Here is a 14084-nt window from a genome sequence, read left to right as displayed (position 1 = left end):
ATTACATCCCCATGACTTTTTTTTTTTTTTTAAATAACTTGTGGTTTGTTCTTCTTATTCCTCTTCACCTTTTTAACTCATCCTCCATGCCACTCTCCTCTGGCAAGCATCCGTTTGTTCTCGGTATTTATGAGTCTGTTTCGGTTTTATTTTGTTTTTTTAGATTTCACATATAAATGAAATCATACGGTATTTGCCTTTCTCTGTCTGACCTATTTCACTTAGCATAATACTTTCTAGGTCCATACATGTTGTTACAAATGGCAAGATTTCATTCTTTTTATGGCTGAGTAATATATTCCATTTTTTATATGTACCACTTTTTCATTATCCATTCATCTGTTGTTTCCGTATCTTGGCTATTGTGAATAATGCTGCAATGAACACCAGAGTGCATATATCTTTCAAATTATTGTTTTTGTTTTCTTTTGATAGATACCCAGAGTGGAATTTAATTGCTGTGTCCATTTAATATTTGTCCTTTGTAATAGTTGATTGCTTCATACCATCAACTAAAAGCCTAAAATCCCATCAGATAATACAATGGGCATATTCTTTAGCGGGGAGATCCAAAGAGGGAGAAAATGAAAGAGTCAAGATAATTTCTTATATCCTATTTCTGAAAAGTTGTGGGAATATAAATATTTTAATATTGACTTGTTCTTCCCTACGGGTCGCTACTACTGTCATGGTGATGTTTTCCCATAGAATGAATTTTTCAGATCAGAAATGAAAACCACATTTAAGGAGTCACCCAATCCAGATGTTATTTGCTTCTGAAAGAAGTTAATGCAGTGGAAGATCAATTTGCTCTCAATCATAAATTACTCCTGTGTTCTTCCTGTACTTTTGAGAACAAGAAAGAAGGCTTTTCTTAAGTATTGTTGTTGTTGTTGTTGTTGTTGTTGTTGTTGTTGTTGTTGTTATTATTATAGATGTTTTTGATATGCAAATAACAAAATGAACAGGTAGGGGAAGAATCTGATTTACAGGCATATCTCAAAGACACCGTGGGTTCGGTTCCAGACCAACCAAATAAAGCGAGTATCGCAATAAAGCAAATTGTAACTTTTTGCTGGTGGAGGGTCTTGCCTTCAGTTTGTAAAAAAACATAACATCAGTGACGTGCAATAAAAATGAGGTGTTGCCTATATTTTCAGTTAGGAGAGTAAAATTTAAACTCTACAGCACTGAATTTCTATGATAGTTGAGTGTTTTTTAAAACCCACCTACGCTGAGGTGGGATGTATGTGGAAAGGGGGCCCAACCAGATTCTGCTCCAGTGGACTGTGAGACCTCGGGTAATGTCCTTTCACCACTCTAGGCCATAGGTCCCTCAGATGTGTAATGAGAGGTTCTGTTCCATGTCGACTGATGCCCTCCCTTCTTCCAGCACTAACATCTAGAATCTATGACAGTTAAGTCCACTGTCTTAATAACCACATGATTATTTCATTGAAAGATTCCTCTGATTGGCTGATACCCAAACAGGCCTTGTAGTTCTGCCATGACTTGTTTAAGTTTGTTCTATTCCGCTTCCTTATGCTGCTGTTAAGTGTCAGTCATATACCTTTTGGTGGTGGTTTGTGGTGCCTCGCTCATCTCTGCTTCCCTCTACCATCCTCACTTTCTCCATCTGAGATGAGAAGAAAATAGAAACATGCCTGCTTGTGGGTAGGACCATTCTCAGCTTCTTAGGGGGAACCTCAAAGTTTTCTCAGCTTCTTCTAATGATGGTTCCCTTTGAGGATGAGATAGAAGCTGTCACCAGTCCCCTCAGAAAAATAAACTTGCTCTCAAATTTCTGCCTAAAATTACAGGAGTGTTCACAGGCCTTCTGAGGCCCTCACAGGCATTTCAGGTTAAGAACCCATCTCTAGACTTTGGGTGGCCCAGTTTATCTCTGTGACAGCTCTAGTCCTTAGTTTTCACATCTATAAAATAAAAATTAGTCTAAAGCCTGTTTTAGCTATAAAAGTATGATGATCCCTAGCCACAGAATTACTTCCAGAAAATCTAAAGGAAGTTGCAAATGAGACTCATATATTTCAGGAACCACTGCTCTACTTTTTAGCCAAAAAGTTGTAAATGACTATTTAATTAAATTTTATTAAATAGTAAATAAACAGAGATTAATTTTTCCCAGCCTTGTTGTTTATCTTGACTAGCTTTGAACATACACTAGAGTACAGATTTGAATAAGTAACTCAGTATAGATATGTTCTATGCCAAGGACTACATGATTCTAACAAATTAACCAATTTCTATTCATTTGACATAATGTACTATTGAGAGTATTACAATTGTCAGAAACTGAAAATATAAAATGTGGATATGGCATCACGATTAACACTAACAATGTTCGCACTTCGTTTATCACTAGCCCTTGCATTTCTTAATAGTCAAAATATTAAATAGACGGAAGATTTCTTGTTTCATTGATCTTATCACCTAAGCTATTGTTATTTATGCTTAGCTTCATACCTTAGTTTAATTTATCAGCTTTTTGTCTTAATTTTTCTTACTTTTATCCCCTTTCTGATTCTGTTTTTCTGTAGCAGATGTCCTTACTGCTTCTCCTGCTCCTAACGGTCAGGAAGGTAAAGCCATTGAACTGGGCATTTTAACTGCATGAGTGTCAGCATACTGTTTCCAACTTATTAGACCTGATTAACATGAAGTTGTGACACTTATATGAGTAAAAATGTAATAAAATGATCAATCTCGTTTACTTCTTGGCAGCCTGCATGGCCTTGATTTGGTATAAGGATATTTTGGTCTAAGCATTTGTGGTCTGATGAGATAATAAATCCTGGGTGAGAAATGAGCATTCTTATTCTTCACTTTTAAAGAACATAATCATGATATACCTCTGACACCTTTAAAGTCATTTTGAATAGAAATACAGAAACAAAATATAAAATTATCTCTCATACTTTAGATATTTTTAGATATATTTTAATTCTTATTCCTAAGATTTTCACTTCATAAATGATAAACAATTATGAAAACTGCATTGCAAATAACAATGTCTTTTCTCTTCTGGTTTTGACAATTCTAGAGGTAAAAGAAGCTAATCACTTCATTTTAAAGTGATAGTGATTAAATGATGTATGCACCATCTAGAAGTGCTTCAGTCACTAAATCTTTCTGAAACTTATGTGCTGAGAGCTTCTTAACATAGTAAATCTTCCATAATGTTTTCACAGTTCCAATCAGCCATATGAAAATGAGCCTTCTCATTTAGATTATGTCTATATGATACCAAAACTACTGGTAAATGAATCCATTCAATCAAAAATAAATACACTGTTTAACAAATTTTAAAATTATACTTCAAACCATCATTTTGGTAACATGTAGCCAGCCTCAGTCTTCCAGATAAGTACAAGTATCTGGGTATCCTGGCAATGACGTAGACATAGCCCTTAAGTGAAGCATTTGGTTCTTGTTCACTGAAGCCTGCCAACTCATTTTCAGACAACATTCTAGAAGACAGACCTGAAAATAAATCATGTAATGACAAGCTTCAATTTGAATATAATGAAGAAATCCCCAAGAGGATAAAGAAAGCGGATAACTCTGCTTGCAACAAAGGAAAGGTGGGTGAATGGTTTCTGTTATATTACACTTGGACCCTGGTACTCTTGTCAGTTTCCGATGGGATTTCACTCCTCCCACATCCCCTCCCTTTGTGTTTCCCCTCACTTTCTCTTAGATGCCAAAGCCCACAGGGCGATGCTATGGGAAACCCACCTGCCATTTATAGAAGGTTAGTCGTTGATTTATCCAACCAATACCTAGTAAAGGTGTCATGTGTGGCAGACACTAAGGCGGCACAGGAGGCAGTTTAGTGATGGAGACAAACCTGTAAACAGTGCTTGTAGATAAGAACAAAGAGCAGTGATTACACAGTGTTATCGGAGCATCAGGGAAGATGATGTTGCAGAAGGAAGAATTTCCCAAGCGGACAACAAGGAACACAGGCCAAGAGGACAGCCTGGTTTATTTAAGGAATTTCTAGGAGTTTTAAAGATGTTTGACATGACCAAGAAGATTAATGGGGACCAGACCGTGAAGTGTTAACAGAGAAATGATTCTGAGAAAGATAAATGAGATACCCAGACCCTATCCTCAAGTGCCTCATAGTATGTAGGCTCTGAGCAAATCTGTGGACATAGTTGCAGTGACATTGTTGGATAAAAAAAATAACAAACTATGTCCAAAATGTGAGCTACAGAAGATATGTACTCAATTACCTATTCATTCAACAAATATGCCTTGACTGTTCTACATTTACAACACTGGACTATGCCCCATGAGTTAGACTTACCCCTTGCTCTCAGAAAGCTTTTACTCTAGGAAAGGTGTTAGGACATAAGGATCAATATAGAGCAAGATGAAACACTGGTGACATGAGAACGGAACAAATAAAGAGCTTTGGGGTGGCGTATACCCTCTATGTCAACTGGTATCATTTTTCCCTTGATAGGTTTACGACATGGAACTGGGAGAAGAATTTTATCTTCCCCAGAATAAAAAGGAAAGCAGACAGATTGCACCAGAGCTTTCTGACCTTGTCATCTATTGCCAAGCAGTAAAATTTCCAGGTAAGAATAGGCAGTATCTTCTAAAACACTTTAAGATACCAAAAGATAAAAATGTTATCTATTATTTACTCTCAAAATAACTAAACAAAGTCTGAGAAAGTTGAAGTAATGGCCCAAGATTTCAGAATGTATCAGTTAAGACTCTTGTTTGAAAGTGGCAGAATTTGACTTAAGCAAAGAGGAAGTTTGTTGGCTCGTATTGAAAAACGAAGGAATTCACAAGTTTCAAATACAGCTTGATCCTTTCTCGCTCCTCGTTTCTCACTGTGACTCCACTGTGTTGGCCCTGTGCCCTTTGTGCTTGCAGGGGGCTGCAGCAGGCTAGCACATGTTTCCGGATACAGTTTCAGTGTAAGAGTCTCTTCTAGAACTTTCAACAGTTATTGTTTTTCATTGAGTCCTTTGCCCATCCCTGTACCAATCACTGTGGCCAAGGGCATGCAGTGCTCTGACCCGTGTCACATGCCCCCATCCCTGAGTTAGGTAGCAAGACTCTACCTATGCCATATGGACCAAGGACCTTGTTTCAGCGGAAAAAAAAAGATTTCCCCAATTGGTAATTTCTAGGAGTACAGTGAACTTAATGCTGATAAACTGCTTCCAAAAAAAAATGCATTTTAGTTAATAAAAGGTAGAACTATAATTCTGAAGCCTGTCTATCTCCATTGCACTACCCTGCCTCTCTTGTTAGGATGTGTCATCAATGAGCTCACCCAATTGCGTGTTCCACAAATGGGGCAGCAGGAGGTAGAGGGCAAACAGGAAAGTCCATAAATATATGGAAGTCAGAAAAATTCATCTCTTCATACTAAAAAAAAAGATACCCTTGTACAAGATGTCCAAGGACAGAAAAACAGCCAAAATTGGGGATCGTCAAATGTTAGTAAACAGGGTATATAACTTGGCCTGCAGGGTCAAAATACCAACCCTCATTTTTTTTTTTCAAGATGGTCTAAATGCAGATCCTGGCTTCCAGAGGTTTATTTTAAACACCAGTTCTCACATTCTGCCCTGCAAATGGGACAGGGGGATTAGGCTATTTAAAAATTAGGTAATAGTGGTTTTTTTACACATCAGAGAGGGAAAAGTCATAGAACCTTCTCAATTTTAAGCTTTCTTCCATAAACTGTTTTTAAACTTTTGGCAGCCACTACTGCTTATCTGCTAGCAAATTCTGTTGAGGAGGATATGAATGAATAAGTAGTAAGCAAAGATTTCAAAGAAATGCAAGGAACCTAGCCATTTGGTTGAGTTTCACAGATTGTGACTTTCTGTCACATAAGTACAATATGATCATATTTGCAGCTAGTAAAATTGTTCTTATGATGGGGAAAAAATCCTTTACCTGTCAAAAATTCTTGTGGCATGCATGTCACAATGAAGTGGGAGGGCCACTTCATTCAAGAATCACACTCACTGCATCTCTTGTTCTTTATAAATTCAGCTAACACTACACCCAAACTATTCCACAGGCTTATTAGTCTTTTTTTTATCAAGCACTGAGTAAATAAAGAGCACAAATTTCCAAAGGTATTGAAGTCATTGTGAAAGATAAAGTTTCTGTACCAGTAAAGAATCAAAAGGTCATTTAGTCCAGCTTCTGACTTAAGACACAGGGTAAGCATGGAGTTGTTTGGCTTATTTTTAAAATTCACATATGCTATATTTTAAAAAGTATTTATATAGCACACATTCTTTACATACTATTTTTTTTTCAGCAATTGAAGTTTCATACATTTTTCTTTCCCCAAATTTATTTCTTTTCTCCAAATAACTAAATTGTGTTGCCAGAATCATTGTTATAATACCTTCTAAATATTTATTGCGATTATGATTTGTTTTGATGCTCATGAGGAAAAATACCATAAAAGGTTCATTTTGCTACACTATTGATTTTAATTTTGCTCCATTATCCATTTCAATGCATCTCACCCTTCACTATCTCAAGTCCCTTCCAAGGAGTCCTATGCAAAAACTTCTGAGCAGTGAGGCACCACAGCGATCACGTGATACCTTTTCCATAAGTAAAGTAACTTCCCCAAGATCATGAACCCATGTTCGTGGCAGGACTGAACTCTTTGGTGACCTTGACTAGGACAGTTATATAACTTCTCTGCATTTCAGAGTCCTTATCTGTAAAAGAGACATAACAGTCCTAACTTGCAAGGTTGTTGTAAAAATTAGCACTAAAGTATAGAATGTGATCAGCACACTGTCTACAAAATAGTTGGCACTCTGGAAAAGGTGGTTGTTGCTGTAATTATTGAAAAATGGCCCAATAGGGCAAATGAAGGTTATTTTTGCTTCTTTAGTTACTTCTCTGGCCTCTTCAGACTCCTCTCCTTTCTTGATCACCCAGCCCTTGTTCTTGCTTCTTTGCCCCACCCCAAGAGAACAACGAGGCTCTTCATAGAAGGGTGCGCATTTTCCTGGGGGATACCGGTATGTGCCAGGATGTATGCAAAAACCCCAGGATGAACACAGAGCCTCACCCTGGCCTTTCCTTTTCAGTTTTACTTGGGAGAAAATCCACTGTTACATCACTGTGTAGAGAGCAAAATTTACACAAAATGTTAAGACAAAGCATGAGAACTCACTAGTCCAAGTTTGTGCATCTTTGTGGATACTTCAGAGAAAAAAAATCTAGACGCCCACAGCTGCTATGAACTGAGCACTTTCTCTGAATAAGACACTCTACTAAGAATGTATATACATTATCTAATTTAATCCTAACCACAACCTTTTACAGATGAGGAATGAATGATGCCAAGAGATTAAGTAACTTGTGCAAGGTCACACCACCAGGAACTGGGTTTAAATCCCAAAGTCTACACTCTTATTAAACACTACTTTATCCTGTCTTCTCTGATGGTGTTCTTGTGTTACTGAACTCAAAGGGTTCGTTTTGCCTGCACACGTCAAAGCCAAAGGAGACATGGACAGGAGTTTGCAGCAAAGAAAATAGAGGTTTATTTAAAGAAATGGCACCAAGCCTAGAGACACACGTGAGCTAGAACTCCTAAGACCTGGCTCCCTAATGGCCTCTAGGGAATAGGTTACATAGGGGAAAATTCATTAGTCATGATAGCTAAAAGAGTTGGGGTTGTGGGCTCTACTGATTGATCGAGGCTGGAGTAAGAGGCAATCGATCATTGCATCAGGTCCTGATGTCAGTCATGGCATCGTTCTGTCTGGTTTCCAGGGCGTGCTGGTAGGGTCATTCCATCTTCATGGGTCTAGAGCTGCAGTACAACTAAGGTCAAGTTGTTATCTTTAGCTTGACCAAAACTCTGTTTCTGTGGTCAACAAATGAGAGGCTTTGTACCTAAGACTGTTTGATGTTGACCCAAGGGCTTAATGAATTAGGGAGTGGTCATGCATGTGCAGTAGGATAAGGAAAGAAAAGAAGCAAGTGAGTACAAGGCCAGATTGAGTCCAGGAGAAAGAGAAAAGAAAGGGTCTTTTTAAAGAAGTGAAGATTTGCAGTTACACTTGCAAAGCATATTTTTATCTCAAAGAGGACCTCTCGAATGCTTTAGTTAAAGGAATTACTTTCTAAGGTACAATTGTAGACAGTAGAAACTGTTTGGAGGCAACTCTGGCTTCACTGGTGCCTTTAAATCACTCTTCCTGCACTGGATCCAGGTCTGCACAGTGTGCATTCATTTCCTCATTCAGCAAATATCTATTAAGTTGCTGCTGTGCACCAGGCACTGGGCCAGGCAGGAAGGATCCAGGCAGTGGTTGGACAAGGAGTGAGAAAGAGAAGCCATGAAACATTATCATCATAATATATTTCCCATTTCATCCTCAGACCAACCCTGTGATTTCCTATTATTATGCCCATTTTGTAGATAAAGAAACTGAAGAACGGAGAAGGTAGATGTTAAGTCAAAGCTCATACTGACAGGAATTGAACCTAGATACAACATGATGCTAAAACTCAGCCTCTTAACCATTCTTTCATCTCCAAAATGAGTAATTAGGTCCTGATAATTGAATATGGACTGGAGCACGTTCTTTTCATGCAGCTTTTCAGTTTTTCTGGTGCACAATCAAGTGGGTATATGTGTGATTTTGTGGTCATTCATTCTGTAATAATCATACAGTTCATGTCATATTTGCCTACAGAAATAAAAACTTGGCTATAATTGCCTACAGTACTATTATTAACATTGCTAAAAATGCTAGTAGGTCTTCTATACTGAGTTACAAGGGAATAGTAGGACTTCAAAATAAACATTAACAGAGATGGAAAAGGTTGAGTTCCCTTGCTTGTAGTTTTTGGCTTATTTTTATTTATTTATTTTATTTTTTTTTTCATTTTATGGGAACAGGCCTGTCAACTCTAAATGCATCTGGCTCTAGCAGAGGAAAAGAAAGGAAAAGCAGGAAGTCCATTTTTGGCAACAATCCGGGCAGAATGAGCCCTGGGGAGACAACATCATTCAACAAAACATCTGGAAAAAGTAAAGTCACCTTCTTATAATCTCTTTGCTTGATTCTGCGTACTGGATGATGCTGATATTTTACTAAGCACTTCCCTTGAACTTTTTAATTTTTTTTTTTACTTTTATGAATGTTTATATTAATTACGTACGGTATAAATACTTTTTAAATTATGAATTTACATTTTTAACTTCCTGAAAAATAGAATTTTACTGAAGATGTTCTAACAGTGTTTACCTCAAAAGGAAAAAATTGGAACCACCTTGGAACATTCTAGCAGTTCTTGGAACTGCTCTCTTCACCATTATAACTCCAGAAGATATATCCATTTTATTTCTAATTAGTTTTTATTATAAAAGTAATAAATTCTTATAGTTAAAAACTCAAACAATACAGGGTATTATTAAAATTCCTTTCTGCTCTGAATGGCTCAGTTCTACTCCCCAGAGGTAACCACTGTTAAGTTTATAGTGTTTTGTTCAAGAAAAATAAGATTCTCTTTTAAGATGATCCAAACGGGATATGACTGAACATATTCATATAACTTTTATATTGCTATAACTTTTCACATAGCTTTCTGTACATATATCTACCTTATTCTCCCTAATGCCTCTGCGGTATTCCATTGTATGGATATATTGTCATTTATTTAATTACTTCCTCCCTGGTAGAAAGGTTGGGTTGCTTCTTGGCTCTTTTTCTTGTTCCCTTTTTTTTTTTTTTGCTATGAAAAATAATGCTATAGTGACCACTCTTGTGCATATATTGTAGTGTATTTGTGCAAATATATCCATGGAGCAGATGAAGTACAGAGACAAAGGACTTTCAAGCTTTTAATTTAAATTGGTGTTTCTACACTCATTTTAAAATTCAGTAGCTATCATTTTGTTTCACGGTGGTGGACTAATCACAAGTGACACTCAAGATCTATTCTGATGTGTTATGTGGTTATAACTGTTTCTTGGGATGTTGTTCAGTTTTATCTTTCTAAAATATTTAAAGTTTTCTGCACTAATCTGAGGCTCATCTTTTGGGGGATTTAGGTTCCTGCGAAGGAATGCGACAGGCCTGGGAGGAATCTTCTTCCCCACTCAGCCCAACCACATCCCTCAGCGCTATCATTAGAACTCCCAAATGCTACCATATCTCATCGCTGAATGAAAATGCCGCCAAACGTCTGTGTCGCAGGTATTCTCAGAAACTGATCCAGCACACCGCCTGTCAGCTGCTGAGGACCTACCCAGCTGCCACCCGTATCGACTCGTCCAACCCTAACCCCCTCATGTTCTGGCTGCATGGGATACAGCTCGTGGCACTCAACTACCAAACAGAGGGTAATGGGCCTACCACACCCCTGGGTGCTTCTTCACCTTTCTCCTTTGCAGCTTATATTTCAGTAAACATAATTCAACAAATAACATTTTTTTAAAGGGCAAGATTCCGGACCAGGGCACACTGCATGTAAGAGTGAAAATACAGAAGACAGAAAACAAATGAATTTGATACTGAATTGTGTTGCACCCTTGATGTTTCAGAGTTAAGGCGATAGAAAACTCTGAAGGGCCTCCTAATAGTCTCCTGCTGCTGGCCCCCTTTTGAAGGAGTTTTTAAACATAAGACTGTTCTTGTGTATCTTTAAACAGGACACTGTTTAGGGCTGTGTCCAGTTTGTTTTTTAAAGATCTTTTGGGACAGAGAGTTCTAAAACCCCTTAGTAAGCTGTCTTGTTAAGCTAGTTTTCTTTGCAGTCAAAAAGTAATTGTCACTCCAAAAGAATTACAAGTTAAAACCATTTTAGCTTCTTCTCATCCCTTTGAGATTGAAATGGAGAATAATGGAGTAGCAAACACAAAGAAAACAATATGTAAAAGACATGAACAGAGAAAGTAGTGTTGGTGTTTCTCCACTACTGACGAGACCCCATAACAGGGATAACTGATGAGGCCTAACACAAGATTGATTGCATGCTTACTATGCGCCAGGCACTGCACTAAATTCTCGACCCCTATTATCTCATTTCATCTTTGCAACAACCCTAAATGGTGGGTACTTTTGTGATCCCCATTCCTCAGATGAGCAAACCAAGGCTCAGAGCGATTAATTTGCTCAAGGTCACAGAATGATTTATAATAATAAATTCAAGGCCTCTGGGAGTTTAGAGAATTAAGTGTTTTGTTTCACTTGGTTATGGGGGCAGGAAGAGAGCTACAAAAGTTAAAGGAAGAGCAGATGAGGAATGCTTCCTCAAAGCTCATTCAAAACCACAGTCTTTTCTTTGAACACTCAAGTGACCTTCTCATTCTTCTCACATGAACTGACTCAGGTCCTAATTAACCATGCTGACCGGTCAACCACAGCTTATGCCTGTCTTCAGCCAAGGTCAAACCACAGCTTTAGCTCTGGCACCAGCTAACCACCTGACAGTGGTGCTAACAGTGCCCATTTACGGCTGACCCTGCAGATGTATTTTTTTTGCCTGTGTTAGATTTGCTTCTTTCAATTGAAATTAAATAAGATAATGCAGGTGAAGTTGACCATAGTGCCTGGCACATAGAATGCATTCCACAAATGTTAACTATTATTAAGTATTTTGGGTAAGTTATGAAAACAGTATGCTTTGGACTCACAAGTGGAAATAATAATGAAATATTTTCAAAGTTGTAAAAAAATTTTTTCAGTCTGTCCCGAGTGGATTGTGGGCTCATATCTCTGGCCCTGTCTGTAGCCCGGTGTCCACTGGCGCCCTTGATTATTATGATACTGAAATATTTTAAGTAAACTGAAATAACTAAGAAAAATGGTTTTCCCAAGGAAATGTAAATGCATTCTGTTTGGGATGATCCTTTTCTCCTAAAGTGCCAAAGCTGGTACAGACGCACTGGTTCCACTGACGGCAAAGGGAGCCACAGGTGAAGGGGACATGAGAATTGCCCCTCCTTGGGCCATCTCGCAATCCAGGAGCACACACTAAGGCTGCAGCTTGGCCTTCACTCACCCCTGAAGGCTTTGCCTCTCTCCCAGGTCAAGCCAGGAGCGCATGTTCGAGCTGTCCCACTCAGCAGAGGCAGATGGCTGTATTGATAGTTCATCCTCAAGTTTCTCTACATAATCTTCTAACCCAGGAAAGAGGGCTGTCATTAAACCTCTCTTGATTTGATGCAGCAAGAAATTATTAAACATCTCCCCTCACTGGACCAAGCACAAGCTACTTGCAGTTTCATCGTGTTTATCTGTAAAAATGCTCTTCATTTCCACAGACTGTGGGTAGAGCCTGGTCAATACCTTGCACACAATAGATATTCAATAAATGTGTGCTGCACTGAGCTGAAACAGATTGTCCCTGTTTTAATTTTTTGCAAAGAATTCTTAGGGAGTGCTTGATTTTTAATTTTTGCAAAGAAAACAGGGAGTCCTTGAATATCCATGAAGCATCCTAACCAAATAACGGAGAACCCCCTCCTAGTGTCCCTCTAGCCTCCAAATATGTTCCTTACCACTTCGTGAATTTCGGGTGACCCTGATACCACAAAGGGCTGTCCATGGACTTTTAGGGACATCTCTTCCCAGGATTTCTAATGGCGCCATCAATTCCGAGAAGGTCTGCAATAATCTGGAACTAGGAGTTTAGAAGGTCTACACTCAATAAAACTAACTCTTTGGTTCAGAAATTGACTTGAGCCTGGTATGCAAACCCTTGTTATTGCTGGCAACAGCCCCTCAAAGTTCTTTCCATCTGGGGCAGAACAGTTCCTGCCTCGTGTCCCAAGTATGTAGACATGCAGCCCAGTCACAAGAAAAGCTTCTATTATTTATTACGCTTTCTCGAATAATGGTCAAACTCTTTACGATGACTTTTCCGGCCCCCAAATATAGAGGTAATTATTACAGGAATGGTGTCTACTTAATACCGTGTTTTTAAATAAATAGAAGACCATAAAGATAATAATATGCTTGATCTGACATCACATGCATTGACTGAGAGGGGTGATCAACTTACAGTGCCAGTGATCCCCAACCTTTTTTGCACCAGGGACCGGTGCTCCTATGAGAATCTAATGCCTGATGATCTGAGGTGGAGCTGAGGCGGTGATGCTAGTACTGGGGAGCGGCTGCAAATACAGATGAAACTTTGCTTGCTCACCAGCCACTCACCTCTTACTGCGCAGCCCAGTTCCTAATAGGCCATGGACCAATACCAGTCTACGGCCTGGTGGGGGTTGGGAACCCCTGGGTTACATGGATTCATGCACACTCTCTAACTTGGTTACGACAAGGGTTTTAAAACTGTAGCTCCAGATGAAATTCTGGAACCACCTCTAGGGAACAGTAGGAGGGCTAGATTTGAGGTCCCACCTTTATTCCAAACTGAGCAGCTCCATGTGGATCTGTTTTACATATTGGATCACCAGATGAGATTGTAGTTAAGAAAAAGTGCTTTAAAGTTTTGGAAAGCTACAAGAGTAAACACAGAGCTAATGAAATCAGACTTCAAACCCTAATGGATATTGATACCATAATTTAATAGCTACTGTTTATGGAGACCTTCTATGTGCCAGATGGTACGGTAGGGACTTTCTTACATTATCTCATGTATCTTTATGACAGCCCTATGCAATGTATATTACATGGCTTGGTGGTTAAGATTGAGTCAGGCTGTCTGGGTTCAAACCCCAGCATCCACCACTTACTAACTGTGTGCCTTGGGTTCTTTCACTTCTTGTGCCTCAGTTTCCTCATCAATATAAATGAGAGTACTTGATGGGTTATTGGGAAGCACTGATGCACCTAACATGCTTAGAGTGAGGCCTGTACATAGTAAGAGCACAAATAGTGTAAGCTGCTATAATTTTTTGGTAATATATATCCATTCCACATTTACCAACTCTGCATGAGCTAGTTCGCTTCACTCTCTCGGCCATCCTAGCCCATGTCTATGTTACTCAGTCACAGAATAGCCTGGGAAGAGAATTTCCTTTTACTGCAAGCAGGACAATTGGCCTCAATGAATGCCACACTAGGACTAGA

At 38.7% G+C, this 14084-nt stretch overlaps 1 protein-coding gene across 2 annotated transcripts in view; it reads left to right on the top strand.

The window, feature by feature from the left end:
• PLCE1 (phospholipase C epsilon 1) overlaps window positions 1-14084 on the top strand; it is a 267265-nt gene that overhangs the window by 225468 nt on the left and 27713 nt on the right. For both annotated transcript variants that reach the window (XM_011361541.2, XM_023531430.1), the window contains exons 20-23: window positions 3481-3602; window positions 4493-4610; window positions 8948-9079; window positions 10103-10393. In XM_011361541.2, coding sequence (XP_011359843.1) covers window positions 3481-3602; window positions 4493-4610; window positions 8948-9079; window positions 10103-10393 — 663 coding nt within the window. The remainder of the gene's footprint in view (window positions 1-3480; window positions 3603-4492; window positions 4611-8947; window positions 9080-10102; window positions 10394-14084) is intronic.

The sequence above is a fragment of the Pteropus vampyrus genome, unplaced genomic scaffold (genome assembly GCF_000151845.1).
Source record: "Pteropus vampyrus isolate Shadow unplaced genomic scaffold, Pvam_2.0 Scaffold68, whole genome shotgun sequence".
NCBI lineage: Eukaryota > Metazoa > Chordata > Mammalia > Chiroptera > Pteropodidae > Pteropus > Pteropus vampyrus.
This window is presented reverse-complemented; position numbering and strand designations above follow the sequence as displayed.